This window comes from Lynx canadensis, chromosome E1 (assembly GCF_007474595.2).
Source record: "Lynx canadensis isolate LIC74 chromosome E1, mLynCan4.pri.v2, whole genome shotgun sequence".
Lineage (NCBI taxonomy): Eukaryota > Metazoa > Chordata > Mammalia > Carnivora > Felidae > Lynx > Lynx canadensis.
In genome coordinates, this window is record NC_044316.2 from 56,202,055 (window position 1) to 56,222,323 (window position 20,269).

General features: G+C 61.5%; 1 protein-coding gene across 2 annotated transcripts in view; it reads left to right on the plus strand.

Moving 5' to 3' along the window:
* The first annotated feature begins 1,076 nt into the window (after positions 1-1,076).
* SEPTIN9 (septin 9) overlaps positions 1,077-20,269 on the plus strand; it is a 149,093-nt gene continuing 129,900 nt past the window's right edge. The window contains exons 1-2 of one of the 2 annotated variants that reach the window (XM_030295746.1): positions 1,077-1,143; positions 17,932-17,988. In XM_030295746.1, coding sequence (XP_030151606.1) covers positions 1,125-1,143; positions 17,932-17,988 — 76 coding nt within the window. In that variant the 5' untranslated portion in view covers positions 1,077-1,124. The remainder of the gene's footprint in view (positions 1,144-17,931; positions 17,989-20,269) is intronic. The other variant, XM_030295748.1, reaches the window with a different exon arrangement.

The window sequence follows — 20,269 nt, forward strand, 5'->3', positions numbered from 1 at the left end:
TGAGGCCAAGCATACTTTGTCCTGGGTTGGTTCGGGGTGGGGGCAGGGGCCCGCAGCTGCGCCCTTATGGGAATCTGCTCCTCCCCACCCCGGTCTTCCTCCTCCTCCTCCCCCCCCCCCCCCCCCCGGACCTGCGCTGGCAAACCTGGAAGGCCTGGCCCTGTGTGTCTCCACACGATTGTGATACATCGCGCCTGCGGCCTCGCCTCGCCCTTCCCTCTGCCAGGAACAGCCCGCCTCCCTCAACCTTGGCTACCTGGCAAATTCCTGCTCATTCTCTAAAACCGTGTGCTGGCACCGCCTTAATAAAGCTCTGACCTCACCCTCGAGACAAAATGTATCGCTTTCACCTCTGTACGTTAAGACATTTTTTTTTTTTCATTACGGAAAATTTCCTTAAGGATACAGAATTCTTCTGTACACCTTTTGCCAGGACGCGCGCGCCCTCATCACTGCGTGTATTAAGCGGGTTGGAAAGGCGCGCACCCCGTGTCCGCCCTCCTCACAGGACCTGGCGCAAAGCCGACCAATGTTTTCTCAGACGGAAGGGAAATGATCGGATCCAACGCACCCATTTTACAGATGGGCTCATCGGAGGAGTCACTGCAGTCTGCGCTTTTGACTACCAGAGGGTGGAGGGACAGGTTCCCCGCTCGCCCTGCCCGGGTCCACGAAGCCTGTGTAACCCCCTCCCCCCAGTCCCCCCACCCCGCGCTGGCCCGCCCGTGCCGAGGCCGCTGCCCGCGCTCCCTCCTCCCCCGGGGCCACCTGGCCCTCTCCGCCCCCTACGCAGGGAGGTGGCCGGACGCCCCCGCAGCCAGCCCTCCACGCTGGGGGACGGGGAGGGGCCCTGCGCGGACCACTTGGGCGCCCCCCGCTCACCGTCGGACACGCTGCGCCGGGGCCGCGGGGGCGGGGCCGGGGGCGGGGCCGCGCCAGGTGCAGCGCGGGGCGGGGCCGGGCGCGCACCATCCACGGGCGGGGGCGGGCCCGGGGGCGGGGCCGGGCCGCCCCTCCTCCCGCCCCACCCCGCGCACATCCCGGCCCGGGATTAGCGACCCGGGAGCCCGCGCCCCGCGGCCCCGCAGCCACACTTTCCTGGGAGCGGCGGCCGCGGCGGCACCATGAAGAAGTCGTACTCAGGTGGGCGCCGCGGCCGGAGCGCGGGGAGGTGGGGGTGGGGGGGAGGTCGGGGTCGCGGGACGCGCCCTCCTTACCTGGGCCGGGGCGGGCCGCCGGACTCAGGCGCGGGTTGTGGCGGGTGGGGAGTTCGCGCCCGGCCGGTGGACGCGGCCCCCACCCCGGGTGGGGGTCGAGGGGCCGCCAGGCGTTGAGCCCCTCGAGGGACTCGGCGCCCCCCCTTTGCTCCCAGGCCGCGGGGCCCGCGCGCATGTGCGGGACACCGGGGCGGGGGTCGGGGCGAGGGTCCCGGCGCCCGGGCCCTCTGACCCCTGCACGGCCGGCCCCGCCCCCCACCTGGCCCACGGTTCCCCGGCGCCGTCAGCCGCGGGTCGCCCGGAGGTCTGGAGGGGGCTGCCGTGGGGGCCGCTGCCCCGGGCTGGCCCTACTTCCTGCTCGCTCTCCTAGCCCCTTGCATCCTCGCCGGCTCTGCGGGCGCAGCCGCCGGCCGGTCGGGGAGTTTAGGGTCCCGGTGTGCGCGGGGTGGGGGGGGGAGGGGCTGGTGGAAGATTTCCTCCGGTTCAGCCTCCAGGGCTGGTGGTCCAGGCCGCGCAGCATCCTTCAGATGGACTGCCTGTACCCAGCGGATGCCGTGAAAGTTCGCCAAATGGGACCGCCCAGCAGCGCTGGGGGGGGGGGGGGGGGGTAACGAGGGTTCATGCGGTGGGTCTCACAGCGCCCTCCGCGTCCTGGCACCCAGCCTAACTCCACCAGTGGGCCTGCCCTCACTCGGGTGGAGGAGGCCTCGCTGGCTCTCATCACCCTGAAGTTCCATTTCACAGATGGGCAAACTGAGGCCACAAGCACTGAAGGGCAGGTCAGGGTAATCCAGATCTCCCTCCTCTCTCTTTTCTTGTTTTTTCTTTGTGGCTCCCCCCTCACCCCTAAAGGGTCCAGGCAGGATCCTCAGCCCTGAATTCAGTGGCATCTGCCCTTTGCTCACCTTGCTAGCTGCGTTCTTAATCTATTTGGACATGAAGTTTTCTGCCAGGGACCCGTGACTTGATTTTTACTGATAAGAAGCCAGAATCATGGGACTCACCGGGAACCGAAGAGGCCATTTGGGCCACCCCCCTGCCTGTGGGTCATTTCTCAGTCTCCTGCTTTCCACATTCAGGAACCCAAATGAGTAATAAAGAATAACGTGTCTCAAAGAGGGTTACTCAGAACTTCCTTTAAAATACCCTTCTGGGTCAGTGGCTTAGAATGTCAAGTTTCACCCCCTTGTGGCCAACAGCGCGGCCCTGACCCGGCTCTATCTCGGAAGCGTGGGTGCGTTGATGTGATGGTGGGGGAGGAGGGGGCTTCCAGGTGGCATAGCCTGGGCTTTGGCTCGCGGCCTCCCTCCCCAGCATGCTCCAAATACTTGAGATGGTTGTGGGCATTGCTGCTGCGTGAGGCCCTCTCCCTGGGATCACTAGCCCCGTGCGGCCCAGGGACCCCTGTTTGCTCTTGCCCTTGTCTCCTTACACCTCACGTCCTGCCGGTGGGTCTGGACAGTGGGTGTGATCGGGGTCCTCCCAGGTCACAGGTCCTTGGCTCTTGCCCTGGGGAGACTGTCCTACACGGATGCCAGAGGGCCCCCCAAGCTGGCTCGACCTCTCCTCTCCTCCACGCCTTCTCCGCCTTCCCCCAGGTAGATAAAAACAACAAAGCTGAAGCTTTGTGCAGTCAGTGGAAGGAGAGTTTACGGGGGTGAGTAGGAACCAGCTCTTGTAAAGTTAGCTTCCGTGGCTCCTGTGTGTACCTAACGGGGCGGGGTGCTGCAGGATGGGTGCGTGGAGGGCTTGGACCCCTTCCAGTTTGTTCCCCTGCTGGCAGCGGTCCAAGGTGGGCTGGGTCACTCCGTTGTAGTTGTGTGGGATCGGACAGGAGGGGACTGGCCCAGGGGCGGGGTGGCCTCTCGGCCCCATTCTGAACACGCTCCTGTTCCCCTGGTGCCCCGGTTCCACAGGGCTGCTTGGCAGAAGTCAGACCGACCCCTACGTAGCATGAACGCCACAAAATTAAGGAGCCTCAAACGGTGTTAAAAATCCCCCAGTATTGAAAATCCAAGGACAACGAAGAAGGCTTTTATTCTTTCCTGGATTGAGTGGGATCGTTGCTTCTGGACCTATTTACGGGCTCGGAAATAAATGGAATGATTATGATGGTGTTCTCTGTAGAGCTGCCTTTGAGTACTCGTGAGTGTCTGAAGAGGGGAAATTTTTTTTTAATGTTTATTTTTGAGAGCGAGAGAGAGAGAGCAGGTGTGTGCACAAGCGAGGGAAAGACAGAGAGGAAGACGGATTCCAAGCAGGCTCTGGGCTCACAGCGCAGAGCCCGACGCGGGGCTCGAACCCACGGACCGTGAGACTGTGATCTGAGTCGCTGTTGGACGCTTAGCCAACTTAGCCAGCCGGGCGCCCCTGGAAAGAGGAAAAACTTGAAGATATGTTTTGTGGGGGGATCCCAAGTGTCTCGGGTCCGTACGCATTCGTTGAACACACACTGTGTGTTGGGCGTGCACAGGCAAGGCCGCGAGGGTACAGAGGTGATGGAAGGTCGTGGTCCCCGCTTGCAGGGAGCTCGCATGCTCCCTGGAGGGGCAAGAAGCAGGTGGATGATGGCCTTCCCGCCTGTGTTCCTGCGCCACACGGGCTCCAGATGCTACCCAATACCCTGGAAGCGGGGACCACGGGCGTGATGGGAGGCTTGAGTGGGCGGCCTTGAGAAGTGAGAAGCTGTGAGTAGGTAGGAGAATAAAAAGGAGCTTTCCAGGTGGAGAACATGGCAGATGCCCAGATGGGGCTTTAGGACAGCAGCTCCCGTGCCTCTCCAGGCTTGTCCCGGGCCCACCTCCCCTGTGGGCTCCAGTGGGCCAGGACCGATGTCAGTCTACAGGCCGCGTGGCCCCGTGGTTCATTGCGGGGCTCCTGGAATTAAATCCGAGCCTGGCACCTCCCTCACTGCCGGGCAAGGTACTTGGTCTCGCTTGGTTCATTTGTTACATGGGGTCGACGCTGACTTGTGAAGACCGCACGAGCTCGTGCGTAGAAAGGCCTAGAAAGGCCTGCTCTGTACCTTGGCGGCTACGGTCAGCATCATTCTTTTATTTTCTTAAGTGACTTTTGCTAAGTTTATTTGTTTTGAGAGAAAAAAGAGAGAGAGAGAGAGCAGGGGAGGAGAAGAGAGAGGGGGAGAGAGAGAAGCGCCAGCAGGCCCCACACGGAATCCGACGCGGGGCTTGAACTCAGGAACCGTGAGAACACGACCTGAGCCGAAACCGAGGGTCGGACGCTTAACCGGCCGAGCCACCCGGGCGCCCCTGTCTTCATGGTCCTCATCAGCAGGAGGAAGGAGGAGAAGGCCGCGTGTCCCTGCCTTTGCCAGGAAGTCCAGGAGCTGTCCGGTCCTCCCCGCACCTCTGCGGCTTTAGAGGCCGGGAGTGAGGCCCAGGCTTCTCCCGCAGCCCCTCGGTGTTGCAGCCGCCTCGTGCCTGAGTCCCCGGGTTTTCTGGTGTTCTGGGTCTGGGGCTCCTCACTGCACACCAGGTCACACAGACCTTGCCCTCCAGTGTCCCCGGCTCCCCTGGGAACCCTCAGTGGCACAGGTGCTTCCCTGAGGCCCACGAGCCACAGAAACGGGGGACAGGGGGGTGGGCATTGGTCCGTGTGTGCACCGGCCACAGTGGGGAATTACTCAGAGATTCGTTGTGGCTTTGAGGAGATTCCCAGAGGGGTACCTGGCCTACCAGGGGTTAAAAAGCTCTGCCCTGTAGTGACCTCTCCAGAGGCCCGGGTAGGAGGCTGGACCCCAGGGCAATGGCCTTAGAGAGATTACGTCCGCAGCTGGGCCCCGGAGTGGGCGGCCTTCTCCACACCCAGTGCCCTAGGAGCTGACTTATGGGAAGGGCGAAGAACCTCCGAGAACACTTCCCCAGTGAGCTAACCCCGGGTTGACGGGTTGCCGGGTGAGCGTGGGCAAGGTTCTTCCTCTTCTCTGTTCTGGCCCCTTCTCCTGCCCTGTCCTTGCTGTCCCTTGTCTCCTGGGGGCCAGGCCTGTTTGCTCTGGCTCATCTGGGGACGTGGGCAGAGAGAAAGAGCTGCCTCGTGCAGTTAGCCTGTACTACTGCGGGCTGGTGCCCAGGACCACGGAACTTGGGGATCCCCGAACCCCACAAATGTGAGCGAGCTGACTGAGCCCGAGACCGGGGGCCGTCCCTCTTCCTGGCCTCCCGCAGAGACGGGGGTGACCTCCCTGCCTGGCCTTCTGGCTCGCCCCAGCTCACAGACACCTGCCCACCAGCACCTCCCAGCCAGGCCAGCGGGGTTCTGAGAGGCCAGAGTGAGAGACCTGAGTTGGAGGTCGCCCACCGTCTTTCTGGAAGCCCCGCTCTGCCCACCCACCTCCGTGTCCAAGCCAGGACAGGTGCAGAGGGGACGTGAGATTGCCTCTCAGAGCAGAGGCCTAGAGCCCCGGCCCAGGTGGCAATGGGGGGCCGGCCATGGGCGTGGAGCTCCCAGGTGGGCGTCTGCAGAGGACATCTCACCTGGAGACCCAGGGACCCCAGGAGGAAGAAGGCAGCCCCCTCCCCCGCAACTCCCTGGGCAGCCTGGCGAGACTCTCCTGCCCGCCCCAGGGCCGCCCCACGTGGATGGGACCTGGGGCGGGACCTTATTTCCGCAAGGCTGTTTGTCCACGGGCACTGTTGTGTGGGATATGCAGTTTGCCTAAGATGTACTCGATAAGGAAGGTTCAGCCCACGGCAGCGCAGGGCCCAGCCAGGGGCGAGGAGCGCCAGTTCCGGGGCGGATCCAGCTGGTGGCCTTGGGGGAGGGAGGGCTGGAGAGAGAGGCCCAAGGCCCCAGGGGTGCGAGCCTCGCTGTGGAGGGAGGTGACGGGCTGGGTTCCCGGCCCTCTGTGCTGGCACTGTTATCTAGGAATGCCCAGCTCTAGGTGTGGCCGGGGGGGGGGGGGGGTTTGGGGACATCAGTGGGGGTAAGGGGCGGTGCAGCCCCCTGGGAACCTGTAGACAAGACCACACAGAACCCACGAGACCCCGGCGCCCACCGTGCTGAGGGACTCGGTCTCCCAGAGCGACCTTGGCTGAGCTGTGGGGTGCCTGTCCCCCCCGAGGTTCCTGGCCCGTTTCAGCTCTCCCTGTGGGTTCCGTCGCTCCTTCCAGAAGGGTCTACCGGGCGCTGCTGAGTTGCTGGGAAGGGCTCCCAGCGTCCTTCCTGTACTCTGGTGTCTCCCATTGCAGCCGGGGAAGGGTGGCCTGGCCTTGGGTCCCCAAGGTTGAGTGTGGTACTCTGCTCCCAGCCCAGTTTCTCTCTGCCTTATCTCCCTGTCCCCACCCCAGGTCCACTGCAGCCCGCATGAAGGGGGTGGCGGCTCCCAGGCGTCTGCCCTCTCGGGCCTTTGGAGCTCTGTAAGAGCCGGGCTTTGTTCCCGTCCTAATCTGACCTGGTTCTCTGAAGCGTGACTGCTGGCAGCCTGCGGGCCTCCAGGGCGGGGAAAGGGGCAGCGGCGGGGACAGTAAGATGATCCGGGTCACAGGGTGGCCCCGAGCCCGGCCGCCCGCCTCCTCTGGCGGGAGCACACGTCACCGGTCGCGCTCCCAGCGATGCTGGCTCCACACCTGCAGAGGCCTGTCGTCTTGGGGGACAGGGATCCCCAAGGGCCACCCCGGCCCGCAGGTGTGGGCCCCAGTGTTGGGTGGGGCGAGGAGGGCGGGAAAGACCTCTGTCTTGCTGACTGACACCCCCCGGAGAGCCGCCTCTCGTGTCCTCCCTGGCCGGGGGTTTCAGAGTGGGGCCGAGCTAGGGCGTTGGGGGGGCTTGTCCACTGCCCCCTTTCTGGCTCCTGGAGAGGCCTTGCTCATCCTGGGCGGTTCGAGGGGTGGTGCGGGGATGCCCAGGCGGTGACTGGGCCTTGTGGGGCCCTCAAGGCCGCACCTGGGAATCAGGGCTGGCCACGGCAGCCGTGGAAGTCCCCGAGGGCTGTGCCAGGGCCCCTTGTCCCGGCCGGGCCGGGCGTGTTGGGGCAGCGGCTGAAAGGCAGGCGGCAGTGACTGCCTGCCCCGGGTGGAGACCGCTCCCGGGGAGTGTGGTTACCAGGAAGGGCTGGGCAGAGGCGAGCTGGCAGGCGGCCCCGGGCTTGGCCCGCGGCTCAATCTGACCTGCATCCTGGGGCTTTCACAGCCTTCCCGGTGGACCGTGCCTCCTGTTTCCACCGGGGATCAGATCCCAGCGGGAGAATAAAGCTCCTGTAACCCAAGCCACTTGGAAGTGGGTTAAATCCAACGCCCGTTGCCTTCCTGATCAGCCTGTTAAGGACCCGGCTAATCAACTTCAGACGGATTTGGGGGTTAGTTTGTGAAAGTCGCTAACAAAACCGTGACTTCTGTTGCACAGAGGTGCCCCAGTGTAGACAGTGTGGGGAACGCAGGTCGGGGAGAAACATCCCATCGCACACAGAGGCGGCGCTGTGAGGCCGGGGAGGGGGAGGGGGAGGTGGTGGCATGGGTGGGGGGGGCTGAGTCGCGGCACACCCTCAGCCCTGGCGATCCAATCCGTTCTGGATGGTCGCAGCTTCCTGGGAGCTGGGGCTTGACACTTGAGCGGCCAGACCTTTGCGTGTGTACCTTTTTTTGTTGTTGTTTTCTTTTTTTTTTCAAAATTTTTTTAATGTTTATTTATTTCTGAGAGAGAGACAGAGCATGAGCAGGGGAGGGGCAGAGAGAGAGGGAGACACAGAATCCCAAGCAGGCTCCAGGCCCCGAGCCGTCAGCACAGAGCCCGACGCGGGGCTCGAACTCACAGACCGCGAGATCATGACCTGAGCCGAAGTCGGGCGCTCAGCCGACTGAGCCACCCAGGCGCCCCTGTTGTTGTTTTCTTAAAGGAAAACTTTCTAAAAATAAACGCCGTGCCTCTTACTCTGTCTTTTGCCTTTTCGAACCCCCCCCCCCGGTTGTTTGTTTGGCTCCTAACCTATGGCCGTTGTGAACAGGAAGTTGGAAGGACAGATTCTTCAGTCCCATCGGTCGTAATTTTTGCTTTCGTGCACCCTTGGCCACACGCACAGGCCTACGTGTCATTTGATTTGATTATCAGAGGAGGCTCGTGTTCCCTGGAAAAACCATTTTAATTCTGCTCCTTCCGCTCGAAGTCAGAGGTCCTGCGTGGACCCCAGAACTGTAACTTCAGTGGCTCTCGGAGTGGATGTCCCGTGGTTGATGTAGCCATCCCTCCTAGCTGCTGACTTGCAGCCTCTTCTGTGATGGCTGGGAGTGGGCCCAGGACTCCGGTCGAGGGTTCTGTGCTGAGCCGGAGATCTTAACAGTAGGTGGGACACGGGCTGTTGCTTTCTGGAAATTTCTCCAGGTAATTAGCTTCCTAAAACGTCACGCACGCCGCCGCCCTTTTTCCTTCATTCCTGGGCTTGCCTCCGTGCCCAGACCAGGGTTCCTGCCGCTGCGGTTTATAAGGACGTTGGATGAACAGAAAGTGCCATCTGCTGTGTTTCTCAGCTTCGAGGATTCGCGTGTTTGGAACGTCGACCCCAAGTCCCTGCGTCCGATCCCCGATTCCCAGGGGGGTGGTATTTGGAAGTGGGGCCTTTGGGAGGTAATTCGGTTCAGGTGGTCTTGAGGGTGGGGCCCCCGTGGTGGGATTGGTGTCCCTGTAAGTAGAAGAAGAGACCAGAGTGTCCCCTTACCCGCCATGTGAGGATAGAGAATGTTTTTTATTAAAGCTCAGGAAAAGATTAGCCCGCTTGCCTACAGGGCTTGACTCCTGTCTCTGGCTGGCAAGTGATGCCAGGAATACCCCCTTCTCTTTGTCCCTCCTTTGGCCCCATGAACAGGTGCGTCTGGACCCTGGGAGGTGTCCCTTGGCTTCCTTGGGCCAGCCTGAGTGCCCTAGTCTTGGGGCCAGTCGCCCCAGGTGACCAGTCACCTCTCCTGATGACCATTCCTTCTGCTGCCTGGTTACTCCTGCAGAGACTTCTGGAACTCCAGGCCGGTCAACAGCGCCGCCTGCCCGCTGGGCCTCTGTGGGCGCTGACTCCCCTCGCCAGCCCTTCCCGGGCCTCTGCACCCCTGACCCCACCTCTCTCTGTGGTTTGTCCTCCGGTTATGCTCTGACCACCATCCAAAGCTTGGATGAAACGCCGCTGCCTTTTGGGTGACTCGGGGGCCATTAAACAGCGGGGCCCGGAGGCGGACGAAGCCTTTCGCCGTGTTCTGGGGCACCTTCCTGCTGCCCCTTTTTGCCGTGGTCGGCAGTTTCTGATCGTAACCATTCTCCACATTACCCTCGATCTTCCCGGGGGTCCGTCGGCCCTTTGTTAATCTCCTCTGTCTCCCGCGTGGGCTGTTTGCACTGGTGTCTCACCAGGAAACAAATCGCTTGAGGACTCGGAACCGAAGGGCTTCAGGGTGGGGAATTTGTCACACGGGTGGCAGACAGGGGCAGCCGGGGGCAGGTCCAGGTGGTGTGGGGCGTATACAGCTCTTGAAAAGTATGAACGTGATTTCTTGTTTAGGATGGGTGAGGAAGTGACAACACATCGCGAGGTTTATTTTATTTTTAAAGAAGACTGTAGTTTGTTTATTTTTGTTTCTCTTCTTTGAAACGTGTATATATTTTTGAGGAAGAGAGTGTGAGCAGGGGAGGGGGGCAGAGAGGGAGACGCAGAATCCGAAACAGGCTCCAGGCTCTGAGCTGTCAGCACAGAGCCCGACGCGGGGCTCGAACTCCCGAAGTGCAAGATCACGACCTGAGCCAAAACCAAGAGTCAGACGCTTAACCGACCGAGCCCCCCGGGCGCCCCCAAAAGATCTGAGTCTTTAAGTAATCTCTGTGCCCAACGTGGGGCTCAAGCTCACAACCTCAATGGAGCCAGCCGGGTGCCCCCAAACTGTAAATTTTAAACAGCTGGCATATACCATAAGCACCAGAAAATCCAGAAACCACTTGTCCTGTCTCCGAAGCAATGTTTTGGTTTTTTTTTCCTACTGTTTTGGCTACACGCTCTGATCGCTTCTTTTACCTGAGGACTTGGTCATATCATTTATTCCGAACAGAAAGAGAGAGAGAGAGGTAGAAAGAGAGAGAAGAGAAATTTCATTCATCTTCCTGGTTACTCAAAGTTTACTTTTTTTATCTTCAGTAGTTGGGATGCATTAAAAAGTGTGACTTCACAGTTTGTGATATTGCCACGATTTTTGCCCTCTAAACACAAGAATTCTGATAAATTCTATTTTGAAGATAATTTCTGTTTTTAAGACAGACACAGAAAAGTACGGGACACTGCGGGGCACCTGGGTGGCTCAGTCGGTGGAGCGTCCCACTTTGGCTCAGGTCACGATCTCGCGGTTCGTGAGTTCGAGCCCCGCGGTGGGCTCCATGCTCTCAGCACAGAGCCTGCTTCGGATGCTCTGTCCCCCCCCCCTTCTCTCTCTCTCTGCCCCTCCTCCACTTGCGTGCGCTCTCTCACTCTCTCAAAAATAAAAATAAACCTTAAAAATAAAAGTACAGGGCATTTATAACTGTACCCTTATTCCTGGCCGGGGGTACTTGTCGTTTTGATTCAATGTGGACGAGAACTGAATTCTCCGCTTACAACTCTGTCTGGTGATTGGAATGGTTTTCCGTAGACGAGCTTCTGGCTCCATACAAGCCGCATCTCGTCTCGCTTCTCCCCCTCTGCCCACATTTTTCTGGCATGCACTCGGGCCACGCCCCTGCCCTGCCCCTCTGACCGTGCGCAGCACACGGGTGGGGACGGGAACCAGAAGGCGCATCGCCGGGCTCCCTCCGCGGAATGGCCAGCGGTCACCTAAGTAGACGCAGAAAGGTGCGAGCTGTGTAAATGCAACCCAGCTGAGTCCCAACTACATAGCTTTCCATCCAACCTCTCCTGGGCCGGCACCCCCAGTCGGCAGTACCCCTCCGGTGGCTCCTTGCACAGGAGGAGTGTGTTGGGCAGGAGCTCAGAGTGGACACAGACAGGGATTTTAACCGATTGGATTTAAGGTATTTCCTGGTTCGTAGATTTTGCAAGAACGTTTGACCGTGTCGACACGTTGTCAGGGCCCTTCTCGGTGGCTTTGCCGAGATGACCTACAGATCTTCAGCAGCAGGAAGCCACCGCCACCCCCTCCCCGCCAGATCGGAGGGTCAGAGGGAGGAGGTCCTGTCACCGGTCCAGAGTCCCCCGACGCTGGGGACGAAGGCGGGCCTGCCTGACGGGGGCTGCAGCTTTCGGCAGAGGCCAGACGTGACCTCCAAGGCAGAGAGAGCGGGAAGGAGGTACCCCGTTTCTCCCTTGCTCCCACCTTCCGCTCTCCTCCCAAGCCCCTCGCTGGGTGGCAGACCGGGGGACCTGGAGACCTCGTCCCGTGGACGGCATCTCTTCTGTCACTCAGAGGAGAGCCTGGGAGGGCAAGGGATGATGCTTGAAGATTATCTGTTGTTTATCTGAACTTCAGATGTAAAATTTTTTTAACGTTTGTTTATTTTTGAGGGAGAGAGAGAAAGTGGGGGAGGGGCAGAGAGTGAGAGGGAGACACAGAATCCGAAGCAGGCTCCAGGCTCCGAGCGGTCAGCACAGAGCCCGACGCGGGGCTCGAACTCACTAACGGTGAGATCGTGACCTGAGCTGAAGTTGGCTGCTTAACCGACTGAGCCCCCCCAGGCGCCCCTGAACTTCCGATTTCACAGGGCAATGTAGTTTCTACGGGTGGGGCCCAGAGTCCAGATGCCCCGCTGGTGAACCTTTGAGGGACGGGCTCTGTGGGTCCTTGGTCAGCACCGATGGCTGTGTGACAGACGTGGCCATCTGGTGACACCTCTTCCCCGAGGTGTGAGCCAGATACCCGCGTGGAGGGGCCCCAGGAGCAGCCAGGGCACTTTGGGTCACCGTCGTGTCCCCCGCTCCCTGGACGGTGCCCGGTGCAGAGTAGGCACTCAGTGATCTTTCACGAGTCTGCATCTGCCAAGATGCTCAGACAGGCTGAACACCCACCCGAAGATGTGGTCCGAGCTGGAGGAGGACGTGCGCCCTGGTTCCTCGCCGCACACTCAGAGCCCTTGCCCGCGACGCGGCCACCGCCTGGGGCCTTCTCTTCCGGCCCTGCAGCCGGGCCCCAACCCTGAGCCTCAGCAACCGCGGCCGAGGGCACCGCACCAGAACCAGCGGCCCCTTCCGCCGGCGCTTGGTAGCCGGGCGGACCGTGGGCTGGGAGCACCGTCAACACCGGAGAGGGGATGGCAGGTGGGGGCGGGAGTCCGAGAAGGGACTGGGACCCCTGGCTTCAAGGCCCGAGGCTTTGCAGAAAACAGAACTTCCCGCAGTATTGCGTCCCTTGCCCGAGCACGTTTCCAAAGGCAAAAGGATTGCTCGCCACGTGGGAGAATACGTTGAGGTTTGCTTCGATCCGCAGCCCCAGCTGCCGGCCTTGGTGGGGAGAAGGTTCTCTTGAGGGGCGTGGGGTGGGGTGGTGGTTGGGGCACCATCAGGAGGGCATCCGCACCTCCCTAGTGTACCTGTCCAGAGCACACACACTTCCTGGCAGCAAAGGCCAAGGGCAGAGGGTAGGAGAAGAGGGAGGAGGTGTTATCTCCTTATCTCAGGTTCCTCTGAAGATAAGCCTGGAATTTGACTCTTTACTCCCACCTGCAACCTTGACTTGGGGGAAGCCCTTCACAGCTTCCGTGAGCACTTGAGCTTGGAGAAAGGGGGGTAAAGACTGTGTGTCCTGGGCCCCCCCTACCCCCCCCCCCCCCCGGGCTGAAGGAGGAGGGGACCGCTGGGTAGGGGCAGGCAGCTCTGGGCCAAGGTCGCCGGGACCTCCCCGTCCTTTCCTGAGAGTCTCTCATGAGTTTGAAGACAAAAACTGAAAACCGATTCTTTATTGAAAACGGACCTCTGCCTGCAAGGCTCCCTTTTGAGAAAATGGTGACTTTTATTTTTTTTTTTAATTTTTTTTTTCAATGTTTATTTATTTTTGGGACAGAGAGAGACAGAGCATGAACGGGGGAGGGGCAGAGAGAGAGGGAGACACAGAATCGGAAACAGGCTCCAGGCTCCGAGCCATCAGCCCAGAGCCCGACGCGGGGCTCGAACTCACGGACCGCGAGATCGTGACCTGGCTGAAGTCGGACGCTTAACCGACTGCGCCACCCAGGCGCCCCGAGAAAATGGTGACTTTTAATTGGAGGAAGGTCCTGTCCAGACCTCCTTCGCCGTTGGCACAGAGCAGAATGGGGTGCGCGTGTGTGGGGGGGGGGGGCGGTGTCCCCTCCCCCGGGGTCAGGGTGTCTGGGCGGTGCACGACCCCAGCGGGGCTTGGGGCCAGCCGCCAGATCCTGGGCGGAGGCAGCGGCTCTGAGACTACGTGTGGTGTTCCAGTCATTAAAAATAATCACGAATAATAACCTATTAACTCGAGAGTCTAGTTAGGTTCCTCAGTGCCTGTTTAACCATTTCAACCTTGTAATTTCCTGGGTTCCATCACAAAAACGTGCTTGGAAGGGAAAGATAAAATGTCTTCGCACCCTGCCCTCCCTTCCCCGGGCAAGCTCCCCAGTTCCGTGACACAGGCACCCGGGCTGTGCCGCCCCTGGGGAGTGTGGCAAAGGGGCGAGAGGGGCACCAGCCGGTTTACCTGGACCCATTTTTGCTGCCTGGAGGCGGCCCCCACCCCAAACGCTGCTCCTACGAGGAAAATGCCTCGCGGACCATCCCCCTTCTCCCAGCCTCGCGTGGGATCCTCGTCTTTCTCTCGAGGCCCGGGGAGGCCCCGCGCATCTTCTGGCCTCTTCTTTCCTGCTCTGGAACGCTGCGTTTTCATTCTGTTGGAGCCGCCGGCCGGGGCTGAGTCCCGCTTTCCACTCTCTGCTGACTTTTGTCTCGTCTGAAGCGACTTTCAATCTCGCGGACTCTATCTGCCACACTCTGCTGGCGTTGGTCACTGGTCTGGAGTTTGTGCCCACGTGGGAAACGGCCTTTGGCCCGGCCTCCGAGTCTCTGGGGCGGCCGGGTCTGGGAGGGCAAGCACCCGGAGTCTGAGCTCCCCAAAGCCTGGCTGTTTTCTCTGGATCTAGAAAACTGCCCACCTTCCCCTAACGTGCAGATCGCTGTGGAGACCAGGAGGGTGTGGGGGCTTCCCTGAACTGGGAGGGAGTAAGGTAGAGCTCCTGGAAGAACTTTTTTTTTTTTTTTGGCGGTGGTCGGGGCATAGCAGCGGCCTGGCCGGAACGTGCCGGGGGCCTCGGTTACAACTTCTCCTTCGTTCAGATGCATCGGCTCTGGGCAGCCAAGCTCTCTTAGCTCCTAATTATAGGTCCCCAGGTTCAGGTTGGCGTATGCAGCAGGTGAGCGATAATAATTTAAAAATTGGTATGACCGTGATGAACCTACTGCCAATGGTAATAATTGTCTAATCTATCGGGTGCTTCCTTTGAGCTCGGGACTGTGCCCAGTGCCACGGCGTGTGACCTCATTTCGTCTTGGTCCCCGTGCCACCGCCCCGGGGTGGGGGGGCTGGGGGGAGTGGCGAGGCTGGAACGGATGGGGGGGGGTGTTAGTTTCCCGGGGTGTGCAGCTCGCACCCGGCGAACTCTGGATGTCACATGGCCTCCTCTCCTTCTGAATATGTTTTCTTTTAAAATCGCATAAAAATAACTCCCTTCTCAACCGGAACAGCGGAGCCCTTGGATGTCCTGGAGGCCTTTCCAGCTCCCTCTTCGCCGGACTCCGACGCGGGCCCGAGGAATGAGGTCCAGGGAGCTGGATTTCAGTAGCTCTTGGCCGCGGGTGTCTCCCGGGCGGGGAGTTCGTCGGAGGGCGGGAACCCCGGGCCCGCCACCTCCCCGGCTCAGCAAGCAGCGTGCCCGGCGTCCTGTCTGCGCCAGGGGCTGCCTGGCACCAGCCGCGTGTTTGGGGAAATCGGAAAAATAAACAGCACAAATAAAACACAAACTCCACCCAAGAAATCTGAGACAGATGCTGTTGCTCTGGCCCCACCCGGGGGCTCGGGGAGGAGCCAACCCAGAATGGGGCTTGAGGACCAGACGCCCTGGTGGTGGTGGTGGGGGGGGGGGCGCTGAAGAGCCTGAACGGGTCCTTTTCCCTTCTACCTTTGCCTGGAAGCCGCCACAGGGGCACGGGTGGGCGTCCAGCTGGCCCCGGGCGAGTCGCAGCCGGAAGTGAGTCAATCCACAGGAATGTTGGGCCCATTCCTTCTCTGTTCCTCACCCCGTACTGTTTCCATAGGCACAGCTGTGGCTCATTGGTGCCACTCTTAGCCCGACGGCGGGACCTCTGAGTGGCTTACTGTGTGTGTGTGTGTGTGTGTGTGTGTGTGTCTGTGTGTGTGTGTGTTGGGGGGTGATGATCATTCTCGTGGGTTGTCACATGCAGTGTAGCTCCCACTCAGGCGTGTGGAGAGAGCTCACAACCGTCATGGTGGCCGTCGGAGGCTGGGGATGCCCACACTCCCGCCTCAGCAGCCTTGGGGGCAGGGCCCGTCTCCCTCCCGCCGCTCCCAGCCCTGGGGAGCCCACCAGAGCCACTGAGGGCCCCACCCTCTCCGGGTCTGAAGGGAGCAGTCAGTTCTGGAAGCCCAATGCGGGACGTTCCCGCCCCCAAGGGCCTGAGGCCGCCGTCCAGCCTCGTCGGGCAGGGGTGGCCTGCAATCCTCGTGTTCTGGGCGGTAGTCGAGGAGGGACGGTTTCCATCACTCGGCGGTGAGCAGACGTTTCATCGGGGTGGCGGGCACCCGGGTGCTCGCGTGTCTGCCGGGTGACGTCACAGAGCAGCGGGGAACGGGCTCACGTGATGAGGGAGGCTGAGGAACTCCAGGGCTGCGGCTGCAAGCTGGGCGCCCTGGGAGGCCGGTGCCGCAGTTCAGGCCCGAGGACCAGGGGGGCCGACGCCGTGCGTCCCAGCCGTGGGCAGGAGAGGACCGGTGTTCCCGTCAGGCCCAGAGCAACCCCCTTCCTCGGTCGTGTCCACACCCACCACGCCGAGGGGACGGCCTGCTGTGCCCAGTCTGCCGATCCAGACACTAACCTCACCCAGAAACACCCAGAGATCACGTTTGGCTGCATATCTGGGCACCGGGGTATGCAGTCATGATGACACATAGAGTCGGCCACCAGGTCGCCGACGTGGCTGGGGCGGGCCGGGGGGGGCCTTCCAGGTCTCGCTTCCCTTGTCTGAAATGGCCCTGGTGGCACCTGCGTTGTGGGGTGCGAGGGGAGTGGTCATAGAGCCTCCGCGAGTGGAAGTGGTCGTGACCTCACAGCGTCCCCCCTCCTCCCTGCCTCCTTCGAGGGTCAACTTGGTCGTCCCTGCCTCCCAGAGGCCTCTCTGGTCACTCCAGGCCCTTGAGTCTCGTGTCCATGCATCTCTTGGTGTTGTTCGGTGTGGGTTCAACGTTTGGGGCACATCCTGGGGTCCTCCCCAGCCCCAGAAAGAGGCCTGGGCTTAGCGGCAGGTAAGAAAGACCCTGAAGGATGCACTGTGCCCATTCTGCTGTCACTAAATCCACTGTCTTCAGACGTACAGAGCATGGGTGTCCCCGGGGAGCTGCACACGAAGCCAGGTCTGTGGGTCACCCTGCGTGGGGCTCTGGAACCTTCAGGAACAATGCTGGCTGCCTCCGCTTCCCGGTGGTCACAGTTTCGGGGGGGGGGGGGGTTGTGGGACGAATGAGTGAGTGAGCATTGTAAGAGCCTCTCCGGAAGACTGCGAGACGGGAGCGGGCATCTCTGGCCCCGGCATCCTGGGTGGCTGTCAGACGGCGGAGGCTGCGGGCAGGTTTCCGGGTTAACCCCGATGAGTGGGTCCTGTCCCCACTCATCTTGCCGTCTGTGGGGAGGGCCTCTGCCGGCCAACCTGGGGTGTCCCTGCGGCTCTCCGAAGGATGGCCTGGTTGCCCAGGCGGCACACTTCCAGAGCTCCGTGATCTGGCCGCGGTAGCACGCTCCCCTGCCCCTCCCGTGGATACCCTTCCTGGCAGCTTCGGCTGGGCTCGGCTTAGCACCTCCGCAAATCTCCTCGAGTCGGGACTTGTCTGCCATACGCCTCTCCAGGGAGCACGCGCTGGCCCCAGGGGTGGGTGCCGGGATGGGGCGTGTGCGGCACGAGGCGGTGTTAATCTGGGGCTCCGTTCTTGTTCCCCGCTGGGGGGTGTGGGGGAGGACCGCTCGTCCTCCACCCTCCCGGATCCAGCCCCGCCCTGCCCAGCCTCAGAGCAGTGGGGGGAGGGGGGTGGCGTCAGGGACCCTGGTGCGGGAGATCCCAATTCACAATACAGATCGACGTGTGCCATCCCAGGGGGTGACTAGTGCCTGACCGGGAGCCAGCACCCCTCACCGTCCCGCGGGCAGTCAGGATGGTTTGATGCACTGGGCCAAGCCCACATTTTTAGAGTTGGACGGACTTGGGTTCATTCTGGGCTCAACTCCTAGGAGCTGTGCGACCTCGGGCAAGTTCCTCGACCCGACTGAAACTCGGCTGCAAAAGGCAGCGGTAAGAGTTAGGTGAGAAATGGGTGTAAAGAGTCTGGCCCGGTGGCCGCCAGTGGCCAGCTGTCCTTACAGGTGGCTGCTGGGCCTGGGTGTCGCCGGGGAGGACGAGGACCTCTGGTTTCTGGTTCTGGAGCCCGTTGTAGGAGCAGAGGTGAGGGCGTGCCCGGTGTTAACCACCCGCCGGCGGCCGTGTGTGACCTGTGCCTTCTGCCCCTGTCTTTAGGAGTCACGCGGACCTCCAGCAACCGTCTCCGGAAGCTTGGCGACCCCACGGGCCCAGGTAAGCGGTGTGTTAAGTCATGGCCTTGCCCTCTCTCCGGCCTGGCCCTCTCGGGTGAGCAGGGCCCCTCCCCTGCTGTCCAGGGAGACACCGTCTTCGATGGCCCTGATGCAGGTCGCGTTCGGGCCCGGCAGAGGCGTGTCGCCAGGGGCTGGGGCAGCCGCCCGTCTGTAGGTAGCACGGAGGGAAGGCGCGGGGTGCCGAGGGCGGGCCGCCCGCGGGAGGGCGGCTTTGACTCTGAGCCCCTCTGAGCCAATCGGCCCGTGACCCCTGCGCCTGCCCCCTGTGACCCTGCAGAAGGGAAGGTGCTCCCGCGACAGAGCGAATAGGTAACCAGTGTCAAATTAGCAAGCTCATGATGGTCACGGCCAAGCTATTCTTTGGCTCTTTCTGTGCGTGTTCATGCTGGTGGCCCCCTCTCAAGGAGGATGTCGGGGCCCGGAGACGAAGGGACTCGCCTCTCCCGGAGCCCGCGTCCCACCTCGGAGACCAGCCCTGCCCAGTCGCACTTCCTGTGATGGTGGAAAGGTCCCGCGTCTGCGCTGTCCCGTGTAGGGGCCGCTAGCTACACGTGACTGTTGACCGTCTGAAGAATCCGTTAAGTCTATTTTATTCGTCCGGTCGCTTGCATAGAATTCCTTAATTACTTTATTTTATTTATTTATTTAAAAAAATTTTTTTTAACGTTTATTTTTGAGACAGAGAGAGACAGAGCATGAACAGGGGAGGGGCAGAGAGAGAGGGAGACACAGAATCCGAAACAGGCTCCAGGCTCTGAGCCGTCAGCCCAGAGCCCGACGCGGGGCTCGAACTCACGGACCGCGAGATCATGACCTGAGCCGAAGTTGGACGCTTAACCAACTGAGCCACCCGGGCACCCCCTTAATTACTTTATTTTAGACGAACTTCCAGCTGAGGTCTTCATGTAGCTAGCAGCCAGATCTTTCTGGCGACGCCAGAATTCCTTGCCCAGACGTTCCTGCGCCTGCTTCCGGGGCCAGCGCAAACATCCCCGAGGGGAGAGGTGTCACCTGCCCGTGGGTGGGACACCGCCAGGCTCGTGGGGAGGCCAGGGGCAGCTTTTTGCAGGGAATGGGGGTGGTAGCGTCGGCGGGGTGTGTCTGTACAGGCTGGGACGTCCACACGGCCGTGTCTGAGGCCCCGTGTGGTGCAGGATGGGGCCGGGTGTGGGAAGGGAAGGGTGACGCCCGGCTGGAGGTCTGCAGGGCGGCCGAATGATTCACATCCGTGGTTAAGCAGGAGCTCCGCCCACCCGGGGCCACGTCAGGCCAGTGACCACCGGACCGCCCGGCCGCCTCTGCCTTCCTGGGGAACTTTTCTCCGGGACCCCTTGCCTCTGCAGCTGGGCCGCTTCTCGGTCTCCCTCCCTTCCGCCAGCAGGGCTGGGTCTGGGGGCCTGGTCTTGTGACGGGCTGGAGACCGGCTCCTGAGCTCGGGGGTTGAGGTCCTGGGAGACTGGCGCCCCGGGCCGCGTGGACGCAGCCTCCTCTGGCCAGCGCCTCCCCGCGCTCAGACTGGCCAGTTCTGTGCCGTCAGCCCTTGGCAGCCGCTAGCACGGCTCCACTTGGAAGCCTAAGGCGTAATTTGCCAAAGCCCAGAGCTGCAAGTCGGTGATCTGGGTTTCGCATGGGACCGCCTGCTGACACACGGAATCCTCTCTGTGGGGGCTGTGCGGGCTCCGGCCCAGGACACCCTTTCCTCGTCTCCCTGGTTCCTTTCTGTCAGCCCTGCCGTCCTGCAGCTGAGACCTCGGTCCAGGCGGGGTCCTGCCCTGGACCCCCAGCCTCTCAGCCCCCTCGCCCTGCCCCTCTGACCCTTGTAGAATCCCCATTGAGAGCCGCTGCCCTCCCTCCCCTCCCCGAAGCTTGACCTCCTGTCCCCCACCCTGCCTGGTCTCCCGTGTCTGGGACCTTGGACCCCGAGTCCTCCAGAGGCCTGCTTTCGTTCAGGTTCTTCACGGGGCTGTGTGTGGGACCAGGCCGGGGACGGCCGTTTCTGGCACAAGCCACACCCAGGTCAGTGCTTGACGAGCTCACTCACTCGCTGCTCTTTTTTATAAAATGGAGTTGGTACTGGGGCGCCTGGGGGGCTCAGTGGGTTAAGCGTCCCACTTCAGTTCAGCTCACGATCTCGCGGCTCATGAGTTCGAGCCCCGCCTCGGGCTCTGTGCTGACAGCTCGGAGCCTGGAGCCTCCTTCGGGTTCTGCCTCCCTCTCTCTCTGTTCCTCCCCCGCTCACGCTCTGTCTCTCTCTCAAAAAT